Source organism: Rattus rattus, chromosome 15, assembly GCF_011064425.1.
Source record: "Rattus rattus isolate New Zealand chromosome 15, Rrattus_CSIRO_v1, whole genome shotgun sequence".
Classification (NCBI taxonomy): domain Eukaryota; kingdom Metazoa; phylum Chordata; class Mammalia; order Rodentia; family Muridae; genus Rattus; species Rattus rattus.
This window is the reverse complement of record NC_046168.1, coordinates 61,596,957-61,618,331: the sequence shown is the minus strand read 5'-3', so window position 1 is coordinate 61,618,331 and position 21,375 is coordinate 61,596,957. Positions and strand designations below refer to the sequence as shown.

The window sequence follows — 21,375 nt, the reverse complement described above, 5'->3', positions numbered from 1 at the left end:
TAATTGTATTTCTTCTTTCATCAGCAGGCACAGCTGTTTGGTCTCGAAACGGAGGACAGGCCTCGTCATCTCCCAATTACGAAGGACCCTTGCACTCCTTGGTATGTCGCCTCTCCAATCTGACACTTTCTGACCAGGCTTTCCTTTCTCCTGTCGCCCTGTGGTGTTTATTTTCAAGGAGCGCTACTCGAAGTCATCACTAGGACCACCAGCTTGTCGGAGCCAGTGCCTTTAGGCTGCTCGTCTCTGTTTGGAGATGGTGACCTAAATGTACCTGGAATGGAGGGCCAGGGCTCCAGATACCTGATAAGAGATAAAGAATCATCCTGGGCGCTTAGCATAGCTCTCTCCTCTCTACTTCTTTGGGAAACACTCCAGAGCATTGGGTACGCAAGTGTGATTGGGACACTCAAAGATGCTGTCCTCCTCCTCCCTGCCTACCAGGCAGGTAACAGTAGGCCATCTCCTCCTCACCTTAAGCAAGAGGCTTACCGTCTATGTCCCCGTCTGCCGTGGCTCCTGTAGGAAGGAATCCAGCCATTTGACTTGTAAGGAAGTGACTACTCTTCCACGGGAAATAGCTGAACAGTTCCATGGGCCTAATTCACATTATAAATGCTCACAGGATGATTCAAAGTCTGGCACTTTTATCATCCTCAGCTTAGGGTGGGTGGAGCAAGAATTATGCAAGAAACAGACAGCCCTGCACAGCGCAGGCTCTGTGTGTGCACCCATGAGCCTTCTGCTCTTCTTACACACGCTGAGAAGAAACACTGAAGAACACAAGCGTTTCCCTATCTCCACCCACGCGAGCCTGTCTGTGACTTAGGGGCTACAGCCTTCCTTCTCGACTTACCCAATAAATAAAGGGAAATCTGCAGATGGAAGTGGAGAGACGAGTGCCTTCCTTCCTCGTGCTCTTCCGTCACGAGCTGGACCGTCTAGACGTGCATTTTAGCCAAGAAAGTCAACAGCCCAGAGAACAAACCTGCCTACCGCCCAGCTCTTTTCACCTACAGGCTCCATCCAGATAGCTCAGTCGTTCTAAGCATTTTACCCCTGCAGGCTGCTCTCCATACCCTAGCCATCAAAACCAGGCTGTAGAACTGGAGAGGTCGGTACACAGCTATGGACCACAGCTTAGATCCCTCACACTCTCTGAACACTCACAGGGATTCCTAAATAGAGATCTCTCCCTCCACCAGGGAACTGTTAACCTGGAAGTACACCAGACCCCTAGATGCTTTTTTTTTTTCATGCTTACATTGACCCAACTATCTGCCATCATCCTGTCTTGTATACCTTAAAAATTGCAGACTCAGAGAAAGTCAGGTTCCCTCAGTCAAGTAAGTAGCAGAGCTAGGAGGCTGGGGGATGTCATACAACTTCCAAGCCCACCAAAAGTCAGAATGTTCTGTACCATAGACTAACTCCATTAGACACACATTCTTCCAGTCAGTGTAGAATAATTAGAAATTGCTTCTCTCATGCAGTAGAACTGGTACATATGTTTATATGGTGCATTGGAAACCAAAGAAGAACAGAGTGAGCTCTAGTAACAGCACTAGAGTGAAAATGAGAGAGAGAGAGAGAGAGAGAGAGAGAGAGAGAGAGAGAAGGGAGGAGGAGGAGGGGAGGAGGAGAGGAGGAGGGAGGGGAGGAGGGAGGGAGGAGGGGGGAGGAGGAGGAAGGAAACAGAAAAAGAAGATAGGTTCCAACCCTGACTACTACCTTTTGGCAATAAGACACAGAGTAATTAATTAATTCACTTAATTTTTGAGCTTCATTTTTCATGCCTATATGGAAGGAGCACTCCTGTCCTGTCTATGAATACATGTTTAATGCGCATTGATGAGGTCGTGTATTTTAATGTGTGCACTGGCAAGCAATAATTGATGTATATTAATCACCGTAAAAAATGAAGACAAAACTGTGTGTTCTTCCTTCACTGTTACCTATCGCATAGGCCTTATATAGTTGATGAAAACTAGGAGCCTCATGTCTAAAATTGGGGTGGGGGGGATGACTGGCTTTTAATTGCATGAGGAAATGATTTCCCTGCTGTTGTATGGCCTTTGAAATCAACTCTGGGTCCTGGGTAGATGCTGATGTTAAATCTTTATATATTTTTTTAGCCTTGTGCTTTCATAGCATGTTGAGTGACAGAATTTTTAAGATATTTTTGCTGTAACAATTTCTGAGCCCCTTCCCTACTTGTATACACGCAGGTTGATATTGCTAATGGATAAAAAGTAGGGAGGGACAAGGGGGTTTAAAGTCCCTTAAACCTTTACCTTTCTCTGACTTGAAGAAAATTTAATTCAGAAACCAAAAATAGATTGTCTTTCCACTACTAATATTTCAGACCTTCAGTCAGTGCTTGCCAAAATGTTCCTCAAATTCAATGCATGTTTTCCTCTGTTAACATAAATCTCAGTTCTCTTTCAATCTAATGGAGTCCAGTATAGCATATGAACATAATAATGCCCTCAAAGAATTATTGAATTTACTTTGTTCATAAAAAAAAAAATCACACTGTAACTTTAACATTAACATTTTCCACCAGCTTTTTTAGGAAGAACATTATTTATTTTTATTAATGTTCTAAAGAAACAGACTTTATTGGAAGCATATATCCCGAAACCCAAGCTGGTCTGTAGCAGCTCAGGATTCTGCTTGTGTAACCTGTGCGTGCATTTCAGACTAAATCAGATCTCACTTCACTTGCCAACCAACAGCAGAGCCGAATTGAAGACCGTTTAGAAAGACTGGACGACGCAATTCATGTTCTCCGGAACCACGCGGTGGGCCCATCCACAGCTGTGCCCGGTGGCCATGGGGACATGCATGGGATCATCGGACCCTCTCACAATGGAGCAATGGGCAGTCTAGGCTCAGGATATGGAACTGGCCTTCTCTCAGCCAACAGACATTCACTCATGGTAAGTGACTCTATTTTTGTAGAGTTAGAATGTAAATACCGGTTTTTTAAGAATCCCTTTATTAGAGCAATCATTCACTATATGGATACTTTCTTATTGATAGTGTACAATGCAGTGTGTTTTAGGATGTGCACAGGATCATGTGACCACCACGACGTCTCATTCTAGAATAGTTTTGCCTCTTGTACAAAGAAAGAGAACACCACACAACCATCAGTTATTTGCCCACCCTCCTCGTACCCACCCCACACCCGTCACCAAGTTACTTCCTGTCCCTGTAGATTCTGGACATTTCGTTGAAATGGAATTAAACTATCCCTTGGCCTTTTTTGATTATCTTCTTTTACTTTATCTTTTTTAAGGTTTATCCGTTTTACCATATAACATGGTTTCGTTTGTTTTTTTTGCCATTCCATAAAGCACGATACATTTCCCACTTACCAGCTGACAGATCCTATGGCTACCTTCCCTCTTTGACACGTGCAAACAAGCAAACACTCCTGTGAGTGTCCATGCACAAGATTCCATGTGGGCATGTGTTCTCATCCCACACAGGGATTAGTAAGTTGCTAGGTCGATACTCATAATCTCAGTTATCCATCTTGACAACTTCGATCAAAACCCACAACTCCAGCTCATGCTCCATCAGAGACATTCCAAATATGGCGGTGGTCTGGTTTGTCTTTAAGAAGCTAAAATAATGCCTTTCGGTCTCGGGGTTGGAGGCTAGAAATCAGTTGTGTTATTTGCCTTTCGTGGGAGTCAGAGACCGTTTATTAGAAAAATATGAAGAGATAACCATTAGCTGACAATGATGTAAGTTTCACTTTATGGCTGCCTTCTGAGCATCCTATTGCCCTGCTTGTCCCATGTCCGGCTTCCAGACTGCTTGGGTATAAATCCACTCTCCATTCTCAGTGCAGCTTCTCTCACTTGGGGATGTTTCCGAAAGGAAGTGCAAAGTAACTGTGAAGTCTTGTGCAGCTTTTCAAGCTCTTGCTCAACGGTCTTTTTTTGGGGGGTTGGGGTGGGGGGTGTCCTTCTTCAATTTCTCTTAATTAAAAGACTAAGATGCAGAGTGCCACCATGCACAGTGTAACACTGAAACCTGCAACCGATTAGAAACCAAAAAAAAAAAAAAAAAAAAATTCGCGTTTATAAATAGAAGCGATGAACTCACTTCTAAAACGTGGAAAGATATTTTTGAATGCCAATGCTAAATCTTTTTTTTTCTCCTTACTTTTCTTTATCTTGACCTCTACCCTAAAAATCCATCACTGAGTAAAAATTGTTTGCATGTTCATTGGCAGTCGCTAAAGAGCTTACATAGGGAAAGTCTAGATTTTAATTTAGCCTGGCCTCAGGTAATGTGTTAAACACTAGGGATGCATTTAATATGAGGTTTTCGTTTGTACAGCTTTCTTCTTTTTTTTCCCCTCCCCTGACTGCAGTGTTTAAACAACACTGCTTTTAATTAAGAAATCTGGCTTTATTAAAACCCAGATCTGCGCCCTATAACCAGTTATGGATATCTGCTCTCAATCAAGAGAAAAATAGACTAATTTCTGAAGCCGCGTTTCACTTTGCATATGTTAAGCCGGATGCGGCACGCACCCAAGACATTGATGTAAAAACTGTCTTTCCCATAAATATGTAGTTTGTTCTTAAATACCAGATGGAGGCTACGCATGTCTCTAACATAGTAAACTGCACATCGATGCTCTTCGGAATTATTTGACCTTTGGTTTGCCTCTCTGAGTCTGATTCTGAGATGGGACGAGGGGAAAGGGAAAAGAAAAAGAGAGAAAAACCCACTAGAATTACTTTTAGACAGGGGAAGGTGAACTGACCCCAATGGGAAGTAAAGGGAGATTAGAACTGAACAATTTTAAAAAAGGCAAACGATTGGCCAATATTACAGACACCTCTTGGATATAGTTGCTAGGGTTCTGTATAGAAGACAGGAAGTTGCCAGCTCTCCTGACTTAACAAAAGTTCCCTCTCACTCCAAGGAGGGACTGTGGAACCAGCTAGATCCTGGCCTAGCTCCAGAGATGTGGGTGTCCACAGCCTAGGCCCTTTGACTCCAATAGAAGACTTGTCACCTTCTTCGCTTTCTAGAAACCATGCAGCATGTCCCTAAAAATCCAAGCTCATCACGAGCATAAGAGACTGGATTGGCAAATCTTTTCTCAATGCAAACCAAAACCTAAGAACAAAGGAAATATTTTATTTTTAAATTTAGTCAGTGTGAAGTTAGCCTCTGACCATTTGACACATTCCACAATTGAAAAAAAAAAAAAAAAAGTTTTGAGAGGAAGCAAAAAAAAAGAAAAGAAAAATCCCCTCGACCCCTAACAACAACAACAAAAGTTCAAGGAGGATGCTGGTAATGTTTTCCACATTTGAATGTTAATACATGAAACAGGCTTTCAAACCTTAGCCAGCTGCAGGAAATAAAGTAGCGGTGGGAGGTATGTACAGGAAGCAGGGCAGGAAGGGCTGGAGAGAGACTGGCTCTCAGCTCCACACCTTTCTCTGTTGTTCTGGAGTGGAACTGAGGTGCAGAAACTTGAGACTCATCCCAAGGCTGGTTTTGTCTTGAGCAAATCTCCTAATTCTGCCTCATGATTCCTCCTGATTAAAGAACAGACAGCTCCAGCTGGTCTTGACTTCCTCGGTCCTCTTTCTTCCTTCCCCCCCCCTTCTGAATATCAAAACAAAATGGCCTGAGGCATTGGGAGATCATGGAAGCTTTCCTTTCCCCAGCAGCCTGACTGGTGGGGAGCACTGCGGTCTTGCCCCAGCCAGTGTGTTATCTCCTGCACTTGCCCACATACTGCCCTTAGCTTTGAGTCACAAAATATCTCTCTTGGTCTTTGGTAATTTACTAATTATTAATAATATGAAAGGGATTCCCCCCCTACACACGCTTAAACATGGCTTATACCACTGGAGCAAGCAGCAGATACGCGGGGCTTTCTAGATAGCATGTCTAGATATTTGACTGCTTTTCCTTTCTCAGAAACTTTGAAGGAATTTCCATTGTCTGTAAGAATAGCTTCTTCATCAGTCAAGACCCTTGGTTCTTTACTAATAATAGCCTTGCATCTTGCCATTCCACTATGCAAAGGTTTTCCAGCCAGGCCAGTGTATGCGCATTACCAGAACCAACCGGCCCCCACTAAGTACTTCATTTGCATATGTCCTAAGTTCATCCTCCCTGTCCACTTCTCTCTTCTCACCCATTGTCAAAGTTCTGACAAACCCTTCCTCTTCCAGGAAGCCATCCGTTGCTGCTTCTGTTTGTAACAGTCATTTTCTGCACCCCAGCACCTCCATCACATAGCGCAGTGAGTCATAACACTTCCAGGTAGTTATCTTACCCGGCTTCACATAGCTGTGCATCTTTTATAGGTGCCCCTTCACTGTGCCTGGCTGCTGTGTATGGTGCTTGAGTGCCACCTTTTATATGTGCTCTCCCTCCCAGGGAGTAGACTAGCTTGGCCCCTCTGGTCTAGGCTCTGGTCACAGCATCTCAGGTGGCCTTCCTAAAAGTTCAGTGAGGGGCAGGCACCATGTTGGCTGTCGGGGTTGTTGATTCGAGCCTCACGAATCCAAACAAAATGAGTCCTGTGGCTACATTTAAGCCTGGAGACCTTACTCCAAGCTCCCTGTTCTGTTTTACTGCCACACCCCCTTCCTGTAAGGTGTAAACACACATTTTCAGAACCCAGTTTTGGCGCAAAGAAGGAGTTTGTGATTCTTGTATCTTGATAAATGTTGCTTGGTAGAAGAAGGTTGTGTGTATTTTATGGTCTGGTTGACCAGAGCAACTTTCTTCTCTCCAGAGTGGGGAGGAGGATGCAGGTTTAGCATGCTCAGGGTAAAACATCCTTGTCAAAGTGCCTTCCTAAGTCACCATATACATGCCGAGTGGCCAAGAGTCGGAAGCCCCTTGAATCCCTAAGGATATAGTTTTAAGTTACCAAGTAATGTTTCATACCATAAGAGCCTCCTTCCCTGGCAAAGTCAAAACTCCGTGGATAGGAGAAAGAAACAGTTGGGTTTGTCTCTGACCTAGTTAGGAAATCTTAACTATGTCCACACACATCTCACGGTTAATGCTGGCATTTAAATCTTCTGCTCTCCTGCAAACTGCTTTAGAAACAGCCTTCCAAAGCCAGTTCTCTTCCCTACTCATTGGCTATTCATACTCACAGATGAGGCCTGAAAGAACCCTTTCAAATGACCTCACATTGTCTCTTAATGGAACAAAAACAGACATCAAACATGTCTTCATGTGGCCCCGTGTGCACCCCTGTAGGTTACCTGTAGACAAACTCAGCGATGCTGTATTTATTGTCCATGTGATTCTCAGTTCCCTTTTTAGTAAATTCTGCTTGTTCATCTCAAGAACACTTAGCCGTGGTAACTGGTGTCGGGTACTGTACTCGGTTATGGTCGCTGGTCTCAGGGGGGCTGACAAACTAGTTAGAAAGAACCGCTATCTTTAAACCAACTGCTGTGTGCTCGCCCACTAGACCCTATAAGAAAACAGGGACTCTCTTATCTAGAAGGGGCAGTGTCATGATTAGCTGATTTAGGAGAAGTGCCGTGTGTGTGTGTGTGTGTGTGTGTGTGTGTGTGTGTGTGTGTGTGTGTGTGTACACCTTTAAAACCCACGGCTTTGTCCAGGTGTACTACCACTGAGTTATGACCCTGCCCCTCATCCCATTTTTTCTTTTTTTTAAATTTGAAGCCGAATTCCTCTATTATACTCAGGTTTGCCTTGAACTTACTCTCTAGCTCAGGGTGGTTTTGAACTCTCAATCTTCCATTCTCAACCCCTCCCCCCCATTCACTAGGCTTACAAGCCTATACCACAGGACCTAACAGTAGTGATCTCTTAAGAACTGCGGCTGATTAAGAGCTAGAGGAACCCTGTGAAACTTCTCTCCCCTACTTGCCCTCCACTGTACCTCTCAGAGAAGGTGGGATTGTGGAACACACTTTAGAACCCACAGATGCATATAAATCTTAGCTCCACTTTCTTCTTTCCAGTGAGTTTTATTTTTGGTTTAAAAATGTATTCAATGAACTTGTATCAAGGGAGCAATAATCTTTCTTTAGCATGGAGCATGAAGGAACTTAGGGGATGTAAGACTTCATGGACAAACAATTTACTTCTTGCACGGTTGCGTTTGGATCATTGAATTTAGATTCTGAATGCGGCTCAAAAGCCAGCCTGCTGCCATTGTTTTGCCACTGAAGACTGAGACCCAGAAAGGGGAAGTGATTCGACCATGATTGCTTGACTAGTTAATCGTTGAGCTAGGCTTAAAAACAGCAGACAGGCCAGCAACTCTACCAGCCGGAGATTGGACTCAGGGCCTTATACATGCTTAGCAAGTAGTTCTACTACTGACCTGTAGCCCTGGTCCTAATACCCTTCCCCCATGTCCTATGCAGTCCATGTCCCCTCTTATCCAGTACCCCAACAGTTTCAAATCAATGAGTGGTTTTATGACCATTCTATTCCTTATGCTTAGGTAATGAATTCAAGCACATCTTCAGTTGTCCCTGGACTCTCATTAGTGAGCAGTAATTTAGCTCTGTCATTCATACTGGACTGTATAACAGAGAGGACCCAGTGAGCGCTATCACTTTGCTGCCAAGATAGCACTGACTGACAGGTCATCATGGCGGACACAGGAAGTAGGAACTTTACCTGACCAGTGGTGAGCAGAGGCATCAGCCCCTTCAGTCTTCGCAGACCTTAAGTCCATAAAGTCCTACATGTGCTTGGCACATGCTTCATGTGTGTAGTCTTTACTATGGAACCACAGGGACCTTAAAGGTCATCTCAACTCTAATCTCCTTATAAATCATCTGCCAAAATGTTGGTCATCATTTCCCTCCTTCATGAAGCCTGTTTCTCTCAAGAGGTTGCAAATTTCACCTCTGCCCGCTTCTGCCTCTCTTTTCTGCCCACAGAATTGCTCCCAAGTCCATCCGATAGACACACACGGGCTTGTGTTTGTAGGGAGACGATTCAGTGTTTTCTGTTCTTAAACTCAGCATCTATATCTTTGAATATTAGCCTGCAGCTGAAACTCCTGGGTGCCCCCTCAAAAGCCCCATTAGTTTATACTGCACGCCCTCTAGCTTGATCAAAAGATTCCCACTTTCCCACTGTAAGGAACTTTTGGCGAATGGAATCTCAAAACGCACATGATACCCAAGGGATTTTTAGCATGGACTTGTTAATTCACCTTGCATCCTGCTCAGTTTGCCTAGCAAATCTTCCTTGCTAATACTGATACCTTCCCCGTCTTGTTGACACATAGTGAACCTGTAATCTATAAACCATGACTAAGCATGGGTGCTGACCCCCGCCCCTGATGTGCTTAGTGCTTTACATGTCCAGAACCCTTCGAATCTCACACTCCGCCTTCCCTCTGCCTCCAGGCTACAGGGCTACTTCACGCCCTCATTCAGTTCTATCTTTTGCCAGCTGTATCACTGGCAGATGTGATGTGTGCCTTTAAAGTCCACATCAAAGCCGCCAATAAAAATGCTGGCCAGGGGTTGGGGATTTGGCTCAGTGGCAGAGCGCTTGCCTAGCAAGCGCAAGGCCCTGGTTCGATCCCCAGCTCCGAAAAAAAAAAAAAAAAAAAAAAAAAAACTAGAAAAAAAAAAAATGCTGGCCAGGAAAGAACACGGACCAAAACGCCCTAAGGCTCGAGACAACACTCTCCACACTGGTAGGCTCGAGACAACACTCTCCACACTGGTCCCTGCTCTTGGAGTTTTCAGTCACAGACAGTTCTATCCCCTGATTCTGTTCATGGCACTTCTGTTATAAGATGTCCGCCCTGTTGTAGTAAGAGTCCAGGCATGCAAACACCCACTGGGAGTGAGGAAATGTGGTTCGCCCAGAGGATCTTGGTTTTGTTTCAACCAGATTGAGTTCATGTGGCCATTGCTCTCTTACATGTCCCGTAGACACTGACTTAAACAGCCTGCCTTAGACTCTCACCAAGGATCGTGACCTTCAACATTACACTTCAGCCATTACTGAAGAGTCATTACTGGGAGTTTTATTTTTAAAAGCAGGATAGCTCCTTGCCTCTAGAACTCCCCTGTCTAGGATAATCTCCTCAATTATCAAATATTCCTGAGAGTAGAACAGCAGCCTCGATTAAAGGATGTTTCTTCAACATCCCTGTCATACTTAAAAAGAATAAAGCGACAAAAAGAGAAGAAGAGCTTTACAAAGTTCTCCCAACTAGGAATTCTTTGTTCAACCCTTCAGCTCCTGCCACAGTTGGGTTCTGCCCTAACTCAACCACAGTCGAGACTGCTGCACCGTGAACCCATTCCACCTGGAGAGCAGTAACTAGTACTTCACCCCATAGACACCTCTGTGGGTTCCCCTAGGTACATTCTCTTTGATCTCCCTTAGCGTTTTCTATTCAAATTCAGGCCTCGTGACATGGAAACTGTTAGTCTGTCTGCTTAGAGGTGTAACCCCAACCCTCTGCTTCCCGTGCTCCTGGAGCAAACAGATCCAATGCCCCTATTGAGCACCCTGAAGCCATGCGCTGTGAGCAAATGGGATTTTAAAACCTTGCCCTCTTCCCCATTTCCATGTGTGAAAAAGAGACACATACTTCAAAGGAACCCTCTAGCTTCGTCCTACTTTGAAAGTTGGCTCTTTTCTTCTTAAGTGACGAGGAAAAGGCAAGGAAATGCTTCCGTACCTCAGCCATCCTTCTTGTTATCAAACTGTTTATTAAATATGAGAGCAACGCTAACCTGCCCATAATTTGATATATGAACAATCCTCCAGTCATAAAATAATAAAAAAAAAATCAGTATTGCCTCTACTTTCTCACAGCAGATGCTTCTGAAGGAAGAAACATACATTGGTGGACATCTGAAAACCCACACCTTCGTTCCTCCCTTGTGTCTCAGCTGGCTTTGGACATAGTGGGGTTCCTTAGAGGTGTTAGAGTCTAGGATCTCAGGGCAACCTGTCCTGGCCAACCTGTAGTACAAGTGCACGCCTCAGTTTAGGACGAGGTGGAATTACAGACTCAGGAAATAATCAGACTAGGAAAAGACTAAACGTAGGCAAGAGTCCACGCAGGATTCTAACAGTTACAGAGAGGCATGATGGAGAAGCCAGAGCATAAACATGCTTTCAAAAGAATTCAAAAGAAAGGTGCTTATATGCTCAGAGCAGCAAGGAAATCCCCTGAGGGTCTGGCCTTGCAGCTGGTAGCCCAGGCCGCTCCCAAGCCGCTCCCCCACAGGGCAGCAATGTTAGCAATCGGTTCGAGCATCGCATATGAGAGTCCACAGGAAGAGTGAGTTTTCGTGTGTGTGTATATATTTTTTTACATCCAGATTAAATTAACTCATGGAATTTTCCACCCTTGGGAATTAAAGTAGCAGTTCATGAAGTAATATGGTTATGTCATTCATACCAAAACAGAAAATACTGGTATAGCTTGGCACCGTTTAAAAGCCAAACTGAGGCCTTGGCCATTTTATATTTCTTCAAATTCCCTGGCTGTTGTGTTAGTTTAACTTTTATTGTGGCCGTAAATTTTTCAAATCAAGTATTTTAGCCGATTAAAAAACATGTGTTTCAAACAAACGAAACAAAACCAAAAAAAAAAAAAAAAAGACAAAACCCGGGTTCACAGCAAGAAGAGGGTTTAGGAAAACTTCAGCTTTGGGGCTAAAAACTGAAAGACGGGAAGCTACATTTTCTGTCAGATCTAATTGGTTGACATTCACAGTTGTGCTTAATTATGGCTTCCACTCCGTCCATAAATCATCTGAGAGCAGTAAAGCTGAGTGCAGCCAAAAGATCTGTCCGATATTAGTAAGGGGAAGCGCTGTCCTACCATAGCCATATGCCCTTGAAAGCGGCTAATTGGACGTATTGTGAAAAGCCACAGAACTGAGTTTGCACATTTTCATTTCACATACGCCTCCTCCCCAGCTTCTGCACACGCGCCCCTCTGCAGTAGAGCTGCGTGTGTGTGTGTGTGTGTGTGTGTGTGTGTGTGTGTGTGTGTGTGTGTGTGTGTGTGTGTGTGTGTGAAAGTTATTGGAGAGTGGTAGTCTCTGGGTAACGTTTCTGTAAGCTGCCCAATTTTCCCCCTGTAGACTGGATGGGAAACAGCTGTTTTTTGTTTTAAAAGCTGTTTTGAGAACTGTCTGAATCTTGAGATGTAGAACTGAGGTCACTGCGAAAGCAGGTGCTCATGGACAAGTAAGAAAGCTGCCAGGGGCTGGCTGGCTCAGGAATCGGCTGCAGGGGACTTCCTCTTAGAGGAAAAAGTGGCGAAGTTTGCTCCCGTGTTTAGGACACCAGCGGGTTGGAGTAAGTAATCGCATTAGCAATACCGTTAGAAACAGAGTGTCCTTGAACACAGCTAGCCCTTAAGAGAGTAGTTAGCTCAGTGTGAAAGAATCCAAAATGGTCATTTCCTCTCCAGGGCTACAGATCCAAGGGTCTGAGGTTCTACAGCTCCTCCGAGGTTTTCAGTGCTTGAGTTTCCTCTTTAAACATAGCAGTCGTGAAATAACCATTTTACATAAGTCACAGCCCAACTGCCTGGGTCTGGGGCAGGTTTTTTGTTTGTTTGTTTTTTGTTTCGGGGGTTTTTTTGGTTTTGTTTTTCTCTTTTCTTTTCTTTAAGGCTATCAAAGGAGAAAGGGAGGAATGAAGCCTGCTTGGCAAAATCCTCATTGAAGCAGTTTTGACAAAAAAGCAAAAGAGAAACATGAGGAAGCACTAGAGATCAGAGCAGGGCAGGGCAGGTACCCCTTCTGAGGACGAAGGGGAATAAGCCTCCTCTTCCTCTGGGAGCAGGCAGTTATTAACAGCTGTTTATCCAGTCGGGAATTGAGATTAACATTGTAAACTCCTTTAAAAAAAAAATGGAAGAAAATCTGTTTGGGAAGTTGGCTCCATGTAACAGTTCTGCCTTGCCAAAAAAAACTTCCTTTCTCAGAACACATGTACTCGAGTTGAGCAATGTTGTGATTCTCTGAGATTACCAAAAAGTTTGTCCCCATTAACTAGGGCAGAAAGGGGCAGAGAGAAGCAAAGGCCTTTGCTGGATACGGTCCACCATAGATTTCACAGCATCCAACTAGCTATTGCGTCCGTCCCTGCTTCTCCATAGCCAATCTAAATGGCCCCTGCCCTTCACTTTCTCCATCACCATCCTCCACTAAACCTTTGCCATGGTCAGACGTGCACAGATAGACCTTCCACACACCTGCTCTTTGCAGCGACGCTCCGTGAAATATTGAACAAGGCACTTAGTGCATTGTGAGTCTTTTCGCCCCACCCCACCCCCCAAGAAAGAATAAAAAAAAAATGGATATTGGCATTTTTCCTTGATTTAATGCTACTCCTAATGTCATTTTCTTTTATTAAATCCTTTCTTTGGCTTTTGATCTTATTTATAGCAGCCACTGGTCATATGGAAGCCATTACTGTATGGCGGGAGATGAAAGCCTCCGTTGCAGTTAAATAAGAGGGAATCATTTGAGCCAATAATGCTCGCGTACAGCGAGGTGCCATGTGTGTCCGCAGTGCCCTGCGTATGTGCTTTGTAGCAGAGTTGTTGAGCTTTTAGAATGGTCTGCTCGAAAAATCTGCTTTCTGTCAGAGGTATGTAGTCTGACAATATGAAAACACATGTTAACACAGAGCCTTGAGCTGTTTGCTTCATGTACAGAGAGGCAGAAAGACACAGAATTACAGAGAGAGAGAGAGAGAGAGAGAGAGAGAGAGAGAGAGAGAGAGAGAGGGAGGAAGAAGAAGAAGAGGAGGAGAGGAGGGGAGGTGGGGGGGGGTGGGCTAGATAGACAGAGGCATAGAGAATGGGGCAGAGAGACTGTCTAATGCTATTTATTGATATAAAAATATAAATTTTCCATTACAGTGGGAGATTATGCAATTAGTGTCAAATATCAGACTGTTCCAGCGAGGTTTAGAGAATGCCATCAAAATCCTTCTTGTCCTTCAAAACTTATCTCACTTGCCCTGTTTTTTTTTTTCCCAAATAGATATGACTTCATCATCCTTTAAACCCTCTGTGACCTTGTTCTCTTTTAAGAAATCCACTTTATTTTGTCTCATATCATAATGATATTATGCCACCATTACAATGCGACTGTTAAGTAATAGATATGTCTGTCTTCGGTTATTTTTTTTTTTTCCCCTGTGAGGGCCTAAAGAGTGCCTGGCATACGGACGTCTGAAAGGCATTTGCTAAGTTAAATGGAACGTCTGTCGTTGGTCAGAGATATGCAAAAATGGATATTAGGCATTATCGAAGGTTCTAAAGGTCAGACCTCTTCCCCTGGATGCGCACCACTGGTGTTTAGGGTACAGTCACCTGTGCACTGCAATGACGGTGATGTCCTGCACGCTGGAGCCAGGCCTTGTGGCATTCATAACCCAGGCAAGCATTGGCTTTATGCATAGCAAAATTTGTGCCCGATGTCAGCGGCCGGTGCCTTGGCTGTGTTTTTATGTGCTGTGCTTTAATGACTTAGCCAGAATAGGATCCTCCCCAGACCCAGCCAGGCAGTGGCAAAATGCAGAATTATGTCAATCTCCGCAATCTCGATGGGTTTAGAGACCGGCCTGAGTCTACAGAGGATATAATGAATAAGCTTTCAGGTCAGGAGAAGAGACCCGTGCAGCAGCCTTTACTTGGCCCACAGTAATGTTGGAGGGAGCCCAGTCGTGGAGATAGCGAAAGATCCAGACTGATCAATTTAAACATAAGAGACAACTGAGATAGTCCCCTGTATCCAGGAGAAGGACCAGCAGCAGAAGGTGGGACTCGTAGACTTGGCCCATAGAACACTGACTATGCCGAACCCTGACTGAGGGGCCGAATCCTGGGGAAAGAATCTATGAGTCCAAAGATGAAGAGCATTTGTTAGGGGCTGTGTCCTGCACAGCTTGGTGCTGGGAGGGGCTGGGGAGGAAAGTGAATGAAGAAAGAATGAGCACAAAGGGAAGAGAAGCATTGAAGCTGGGATCGGTTGGTTATGTCTGCCCTGATGGAGATGCACCAACTATGCTAGCAACCTGAGACTCTGCGTGTTTCTTGTTTATAACACAGAGGGTTATAAATATTATATATTAGCTAGTCTCAGTAGGTGATCAGCATCAGGATAGAAACATCTGTGGTTGCTACTTGCACATGGTGCCAACATTCACACTCAGGCCCGAGTAAGGCTCGGCCATCACTCCTAGCTTCACCTTGAGTGGAAGGCTTTGGCAATCCCCATGGGTCTGAGGTACAGTTCTTTGGCATAGCTCTGCCTGTGTCAACAATCTACACTCCCTCAGCACTTCATCCACCCTGTACATGCACTGAGCTCTTCCTCAGCTCCCCACAGATAGGGAAACTACAAGGAGATGCTAAACGTCACAGTATGGCTCGAGCAGTGGGCAGTCTGTGTGGCCCCGGAACGGTTTGCAGTGAAATCAGCCGCGTGACCAATGCACACACAGGTAGGTGTGCTTCAGGGATCCACAGTTACCAGTGGCATCAAGTGTCCAACTGGCTCTAAACAAAGGAAGCAGGAAATTGCAGCTCCTCAGCTCCTCGCCATAATCCCCGTGCTAGATGGGCGTGACTCACCACAGCTGGATCAACGTTACTTCAGTACAACAGATTTAGTGGCCTGCTACCTGGAGCTGAGGGGACTGGGCTCCCCCAATCAGAGCCCTGCCAGTCCCTACTTGGCCCCCTGCATCCTGATATCACCCCCACTGTAGGAAAATGAGGTAAAGAGCTGGAATCACTTAATGGTAGAAATACAGAAAGGAGAAACAAAACAGTCCCTTCACATGAGACATAGAAAAAGAAAAACGAACTGAATTCGGCATTTACCAGTTTGCATCTTTAGAACCACATCACAGAGCTATAACCATTTCGGTGGATGGTCCAGGGGAGTGGTCCAGTTGGTCACATGACAGATAAATGCAACTAAAGCCACCATTGCTTAGATTCTATGTAAATCATTTAAAGGGGCCAGAGAGATGGCTCAGTGGTTAAAACACTGCCTGCTCTTACATTTGGTTCCCAGCACCTGAATGGTGGTTCAGCCATGTGAAACTCCAATTCTAGGAGACCTGAACCCTCTTTTGACCTCTGCAGGCACTGAATGCAGATGGTGCACGTACCGCAGGTGCATGCTGGGAAAACTCTCACGTACATAAAATAAATCGATCTTGAAAATGTGAAATCATCTTAAAAATTATTTCACCTCAGAATAAGCATTAACTAAATGTCCAAGGATTACAGAAAAAGAAATCACAGTAAATTTCAGATAAAGTGTGGTTTCTAGGGGGTTGGGGGGTATGAGGTATTCTCACAGCATTCATGAAATCATCTCCCAGTCATGCTTAAAGAGTCAAGCAAATAGAAACCCAGGAACTGGACCCAGCGCTGCTTTCAGTGAGGGTCCTTGAAATGCTCAATTGTGATGATTGCAAAAAGTGGTAAGTCCAGAAGCTGGGCCATTAGGGAATTGTACTCATGGCTCAAGGATATCCTGGACGATAGAAATTTCTCCTACAGTGGTTGGCCTTTAGAATTCTGTTTTGTGTCCTACAAGTCCCTGGGCCTTTGGTACATCCTTTGCAGTATTGATCCACTGCTAGCTTGGCATGAGCTCTGAGTTCCAACTAGGAACCACTGAGAATCTTCCTTCTGAATTCTGTCTGGTTAAAGGATCCACCCTTTGCCTAAATGGGATGTTGCTCATAGGTGAAATCCAGTTTGCTTTCCTCTAACATGACCGAGATCTAGGAAGGTGACAGGAGCGGAAATTGAGTCTCTTTAACTGTCATCTATAAACGGTATTTTATAGGCAGATTTCCTTGAAACGCCAAAAATGTTTGCTGTCTTAGTGCATCAGAATGACAGAGGCCACCCCCAGTTCGTGTATGTGTGTGTGACTTTCTGAAAACCGGAAGCGATCAATAACGAACATCAGTTTTCAATAAGCCAAAAGTTCAATAACATGCCTGGTTTCACCACTGTCACATGGGTCTCGACAGGGACAGATGACATTTGCCAAAAGTCCCCATCCTGCTCTTTCAGAAGGATTATGGTAGGGTAGGCGGGGCCAGGGTCTGAAAGCCTGTTTGGAAGCAGTTATCTCTGGCGATAACATTAACTAGAATTGAATAACTGCCAAATGAAATTTAATACATTTTCCCATCCATGAAATAGGCCTCTTAAATACAACAGAATAATTACTTTCACAATACTCCCTGGAAACAAAGAGAGCAAAAGCACTGAATATCTTTTTTGTTTGTGGTGTTTGTTGTTAGCTCGAGGGTAGGGACAAGGGTATTTACAGAGATGCTCTTCAGCGTCCCTGAGTAAAATCAGCCTGGCCAACGGCCACCTAATTTGAGACTGCTTGTCTTTCAAATCTGTTTATGTTGGAAGAGTCGTGGCAAATATTAAATTCTGTAATTTAGTTAGACAGCTTGGCCTTTGCCTGAGTTGGTCAACTCTGATTTTTTTTTCCTGTAATAAAAATAAAATGATCTTTGGATGTAATATATGCATGCATGTAATATTCATATACACACATACATATATACATATATATGTTTTATGCATGCACACACACACACACACACACACACACACACACACACACACACACACACACAGCTTTCTAACAAAAGCCCCAGAAGGCAAGCCCCTGTGCCTCTTAACCCATTTCCCTCTTCTAGGTGTATATTTCTATGCCCCGTAAAACTGATTTATATCATAAGCTTTCTGAGTTAGTTTAGATCTTTTCTAGTTCTAAACTAGTTGTTAGGTAAGTCACTCAGCCATTCCTACTCCTAGATTTCTTCTCTGAAATGAAGCTTAGATTTCTGTGTTCCTCTAACCCAGTGGGACATTTTAATGCAGTTCTAATGCTGTGACCTTTTAATATAGTTCCTCATGTTGTGGCGACCCCAATCATAAAATTATTTCTGTTGCCACTTCATAACTGGATTTCTGCTATGTTTGTAATGTAAACATCTGATATGCAGACTGTCTGATAGGCAACCCCGTAAAAAGGTCTCAAAAGGATGGCGACCCACAGGTTGAGAACAACTGCGCCAATCCCTTAAACTCTATGCTCTATGAATTTTATGTGCCTCGTTTTCTTCAGAATCTGGGGTTATTTAAATTATATGGTACGTGTACGATTCAAAAAGTTAATATATGCCTAAATGAATTTGATTATTCCTAAGGATAAACTGAGGCAGGCAAATTTCAATTCCGGCTGTGCCAGAATTAGTGCCCTGACCTAGAGGGCCAGAGCCAGGGGACAGCGAAGGTTCTCCAGAGACACAAGTGGGACCAGGCGCTCCGTAAGAGGAAAGAAAGGGTCTTAGGTTTCCAGCGCTCTCTGGACCCCAAGCCCAATTTATAGCTTTTTTTTATGATGAATTTTGTTTTTATTTTAGTCTAAATCAGTCTCTGTCCCATCTTGTCAGAACTCTACATGAGTTGGTCAGTACATAGTTTGACAAGGGTTGTTGTAAGCCCTTGAGGGCGGGCCTCATCTCTCTGTTTATCACACTTGTACAGTCACAGCGTGAACTAAGTAAACAATATCTGATAGGTCAATAGCAATTAAATTAACTCATTTTAAATTTCACCTTTGGTGGGTAAGTACCTCCAACCGTATCACAGTGACTACAGGGAAAAGAGTCTCTTTGGTAGTAGGAAAACTTAACCATTCTTGCTAATTACTTTTAGTTCTATTCGATCTAGATGAAGTTCATCAAAACAGAGCTTTAGCAAATGAGGAATTTTTAAAATATACAGGCTATATCATATTAATAATCAATCCATGGGTTTAAAGGAATTTGTTTGGTTACGTACACTTAGCCTGTGGTAGGTGACTAAATTCCTGAGATGGGGGCGGGGAGGCCCTCTGTCTGTCTGGATAGCTGTAATTAATGGGTTTGCACTAGCCTGTGCCACCGACCTGCCTTGTTTTGGTGCCACTAGAGACGATATTTCTAAGAGATAAGCAAATAAGGTTGAGGCATACTGTCTGTGGCCAAAAAGACAAGCTATCAAGGGTAACTCCTCAGACTGGAGTGTTTGTTACCCCACAGCTATAGGTCACAGCTCATTACCACCTGGAGCTGGACCCATCCGAGGTTATCACGTAACTCAAAACACATAGAACACTGACACGTGGAAGGCACTCGGGACCCCAACTTTCCACACGAGAAATGATGGCTGTTTGAAAGTACACCTATAAAAGACAAAAGTAAAGTAACAAACCTCCCTAAATCCAAAAGAGAAAGGGACATGAGGTAACAAGTATCAGCTCCCATATGTCCCCTCATTGTACCCTGAAAGGACTTAACGTCAGACAGATCTGAACGAAACACAGATTGTGAACAAAAGTAAGGCCAGTAAGGTTAGCCCGAGTCTCCAGGGTCCTTGAGCTTCATCAGAAGTCAGTTTTATATAATATGCGAGCATTTTTGGTTAACGTGCTCAGTCCTGTGTACAGCTATTCTGTTATGCACTACTATTTCTGTATAATATTAGAATTTTTGTGTTAATCCTGGGCTTATTCTCTGCTACCTCTAGTGTTGTTTCTTAACCTTTTGCACTATAGCGACTTAAGGTAGCTACGCCCGTCTCACAGAGCGAGCAGAGAAGCTGGGGCTCTACCTTCCTTCTTTCGCTCTGTAACTTTCACAGTCAGCCAAGATGTAGAATATAGCAAGACCGTAAGTTCTTTTTCCCTATTGTGGGAACCAGGAGGGAAAAGATTCAATTAGCATCTGTTTTAAATGAAAACCACAAGAAGAAGCAGCACCTTAAATCCTCCCACAGCTGCCTACAGAGAAGGCCCGTGAATGTTTTTTAAAATGGCTGAAGGAGAAGGGCTGTCATGTACACTAAGGTCAAATCTGCATCACTTTCTGGCATGCCAACCTGGAGGCACCCCTCTGGAGACACAAGATATTGAATGCGTTGGGGTTTCCAGAGGAAAAATAACAAACTTAAACCTGCTTGGGAAGTGACTGCCATCCTTGTTCCTGAGGAAAATCAAAAATGCATGAAGTGAGGCATGCGTGAAGGAATAGGTGCATGGCCTCCCTGCAGGAAAAGACCCGAGTTCAGAGAGAACCTGCCTGCTTATAGAGAGAGGATTTGTAGTCTGTGGCACTCTAGTTCTGACCCTGGGGCTTGTGAATGTGATCTTCTGCCCTGCCGATCTGTGGTCAAATCAGAATGGGCTGCTTCGGAAGGTGAGCGGGTTCCGGGTACATCTGAAGAACCTTCCTCGTGGAGACTCAGTGCGCACCACTCAGGAAGTCCATGCTGAACACAGGCAACAAGTTCCCAGACCTGGGCTGTCCCTGGGCCTCAGCAGAAACGTTCACTACCTACTATTCAGGGCTGTTGGGCTCTGTCGCTGGGCTTTGAATCTATAAGCAATTACAGGAGTGCAGGCTGCCTCCGTCACTGACCTGGATTATTATTTTCTTCTCTATTGCTTGTGTGTGTGTGTGTGTGTGTGTGTGTGTCTGTGTCTGTGTGTCTGTGTGCGTGTGTGTCTGTGTGTGTGTCTGTCTGTCTGTGTGTGTCTGTCTGTCTCTCTGTGTGTCTCTGTGTGTGTGTGCGTCTGTGGGGGGGGTGTCTGTGTCTGTGTGTCTCTGTCTGTCTGTCTGTGTGTCTGTCTGTTTGTGTGTCTGTGTGTGTGTCTGTGTGTGTGTGTGTGTGTGTCTGTGTCTGTGTGTCTGTGTCTGTGTGTCTGTGTGTGTGTGTGTGTGTGTGTCTGTGTGTGTGTGTGTCTGTGTCTGTGTCTGTGTGTCTGCATCTGTGTGTGTGTATCTGTCTGTTTGTGTGTCTGTGTGTGTCTGTGTGTATCTGTGTGTGTGTTGTGTCTCTGTGTGTGTGTGTCTGTGTGTGTGTGTGTCTGTGTCCTGTGTCCGTGTGTGTCTGTGTGTGTGTCTGTCTGTCTGTGTGTCTGTCTGTCTGTTTGTGTGTCTGTGTGTGTGTCTGTGTGTGTGTCTGTGTCTGTGTGTCTGCATCTGTGTGTGTGCATCTGTCTGTTTGTGTGTCTGTGTGTGTGTCTGTGTGTATCTGTGTGTGTGTGTTGTGTCTCTGTGTGTGTGTGTGTGTGTGTGTGTGTGTGTGCGCGCGCGCGCACATGAGCGTGTGCAGTTTAGGGCTGGGTCTGATACAAAACCCTTGAGAGAGAGATGGGAGTTTTGTTTCACATCTTCAGAAATACTTATTTAAAACATTTTGGTGGCCAAAAAAAATTGAAGAGTTTTTGCTTTGTGCGTTTCTAGTTTTCACTAGTGAAGTAAATGTTGATT

The 21,375-nt window shown here is 44.3% G+C and overlaps 1 protein-coding gene across 1 annotated transcript in view; it reads left to right on the top strand.

Annotated features, from left to right (window-relative positions):
• The window catches only part of Tcf4 (transcription factor 4), a 345,858-nt gene that overhangs the window by 311,288 nt on the left and 13,195 nt on the right, over positions 1-21,375 (top strand). The window contains exons 14-15 of the mRNA XM_032885763.1: positions 28-101; positions 2,739-2,942. Of these exons, the coding sequence (XP_032741654.1) occupies positions 28-101; positions 2,739-2,942 (278 nt within the window). The remainder of the gene's footprint in view (positions 1-27; positions 102-2,738; positions 2,943-21,375) is intronic.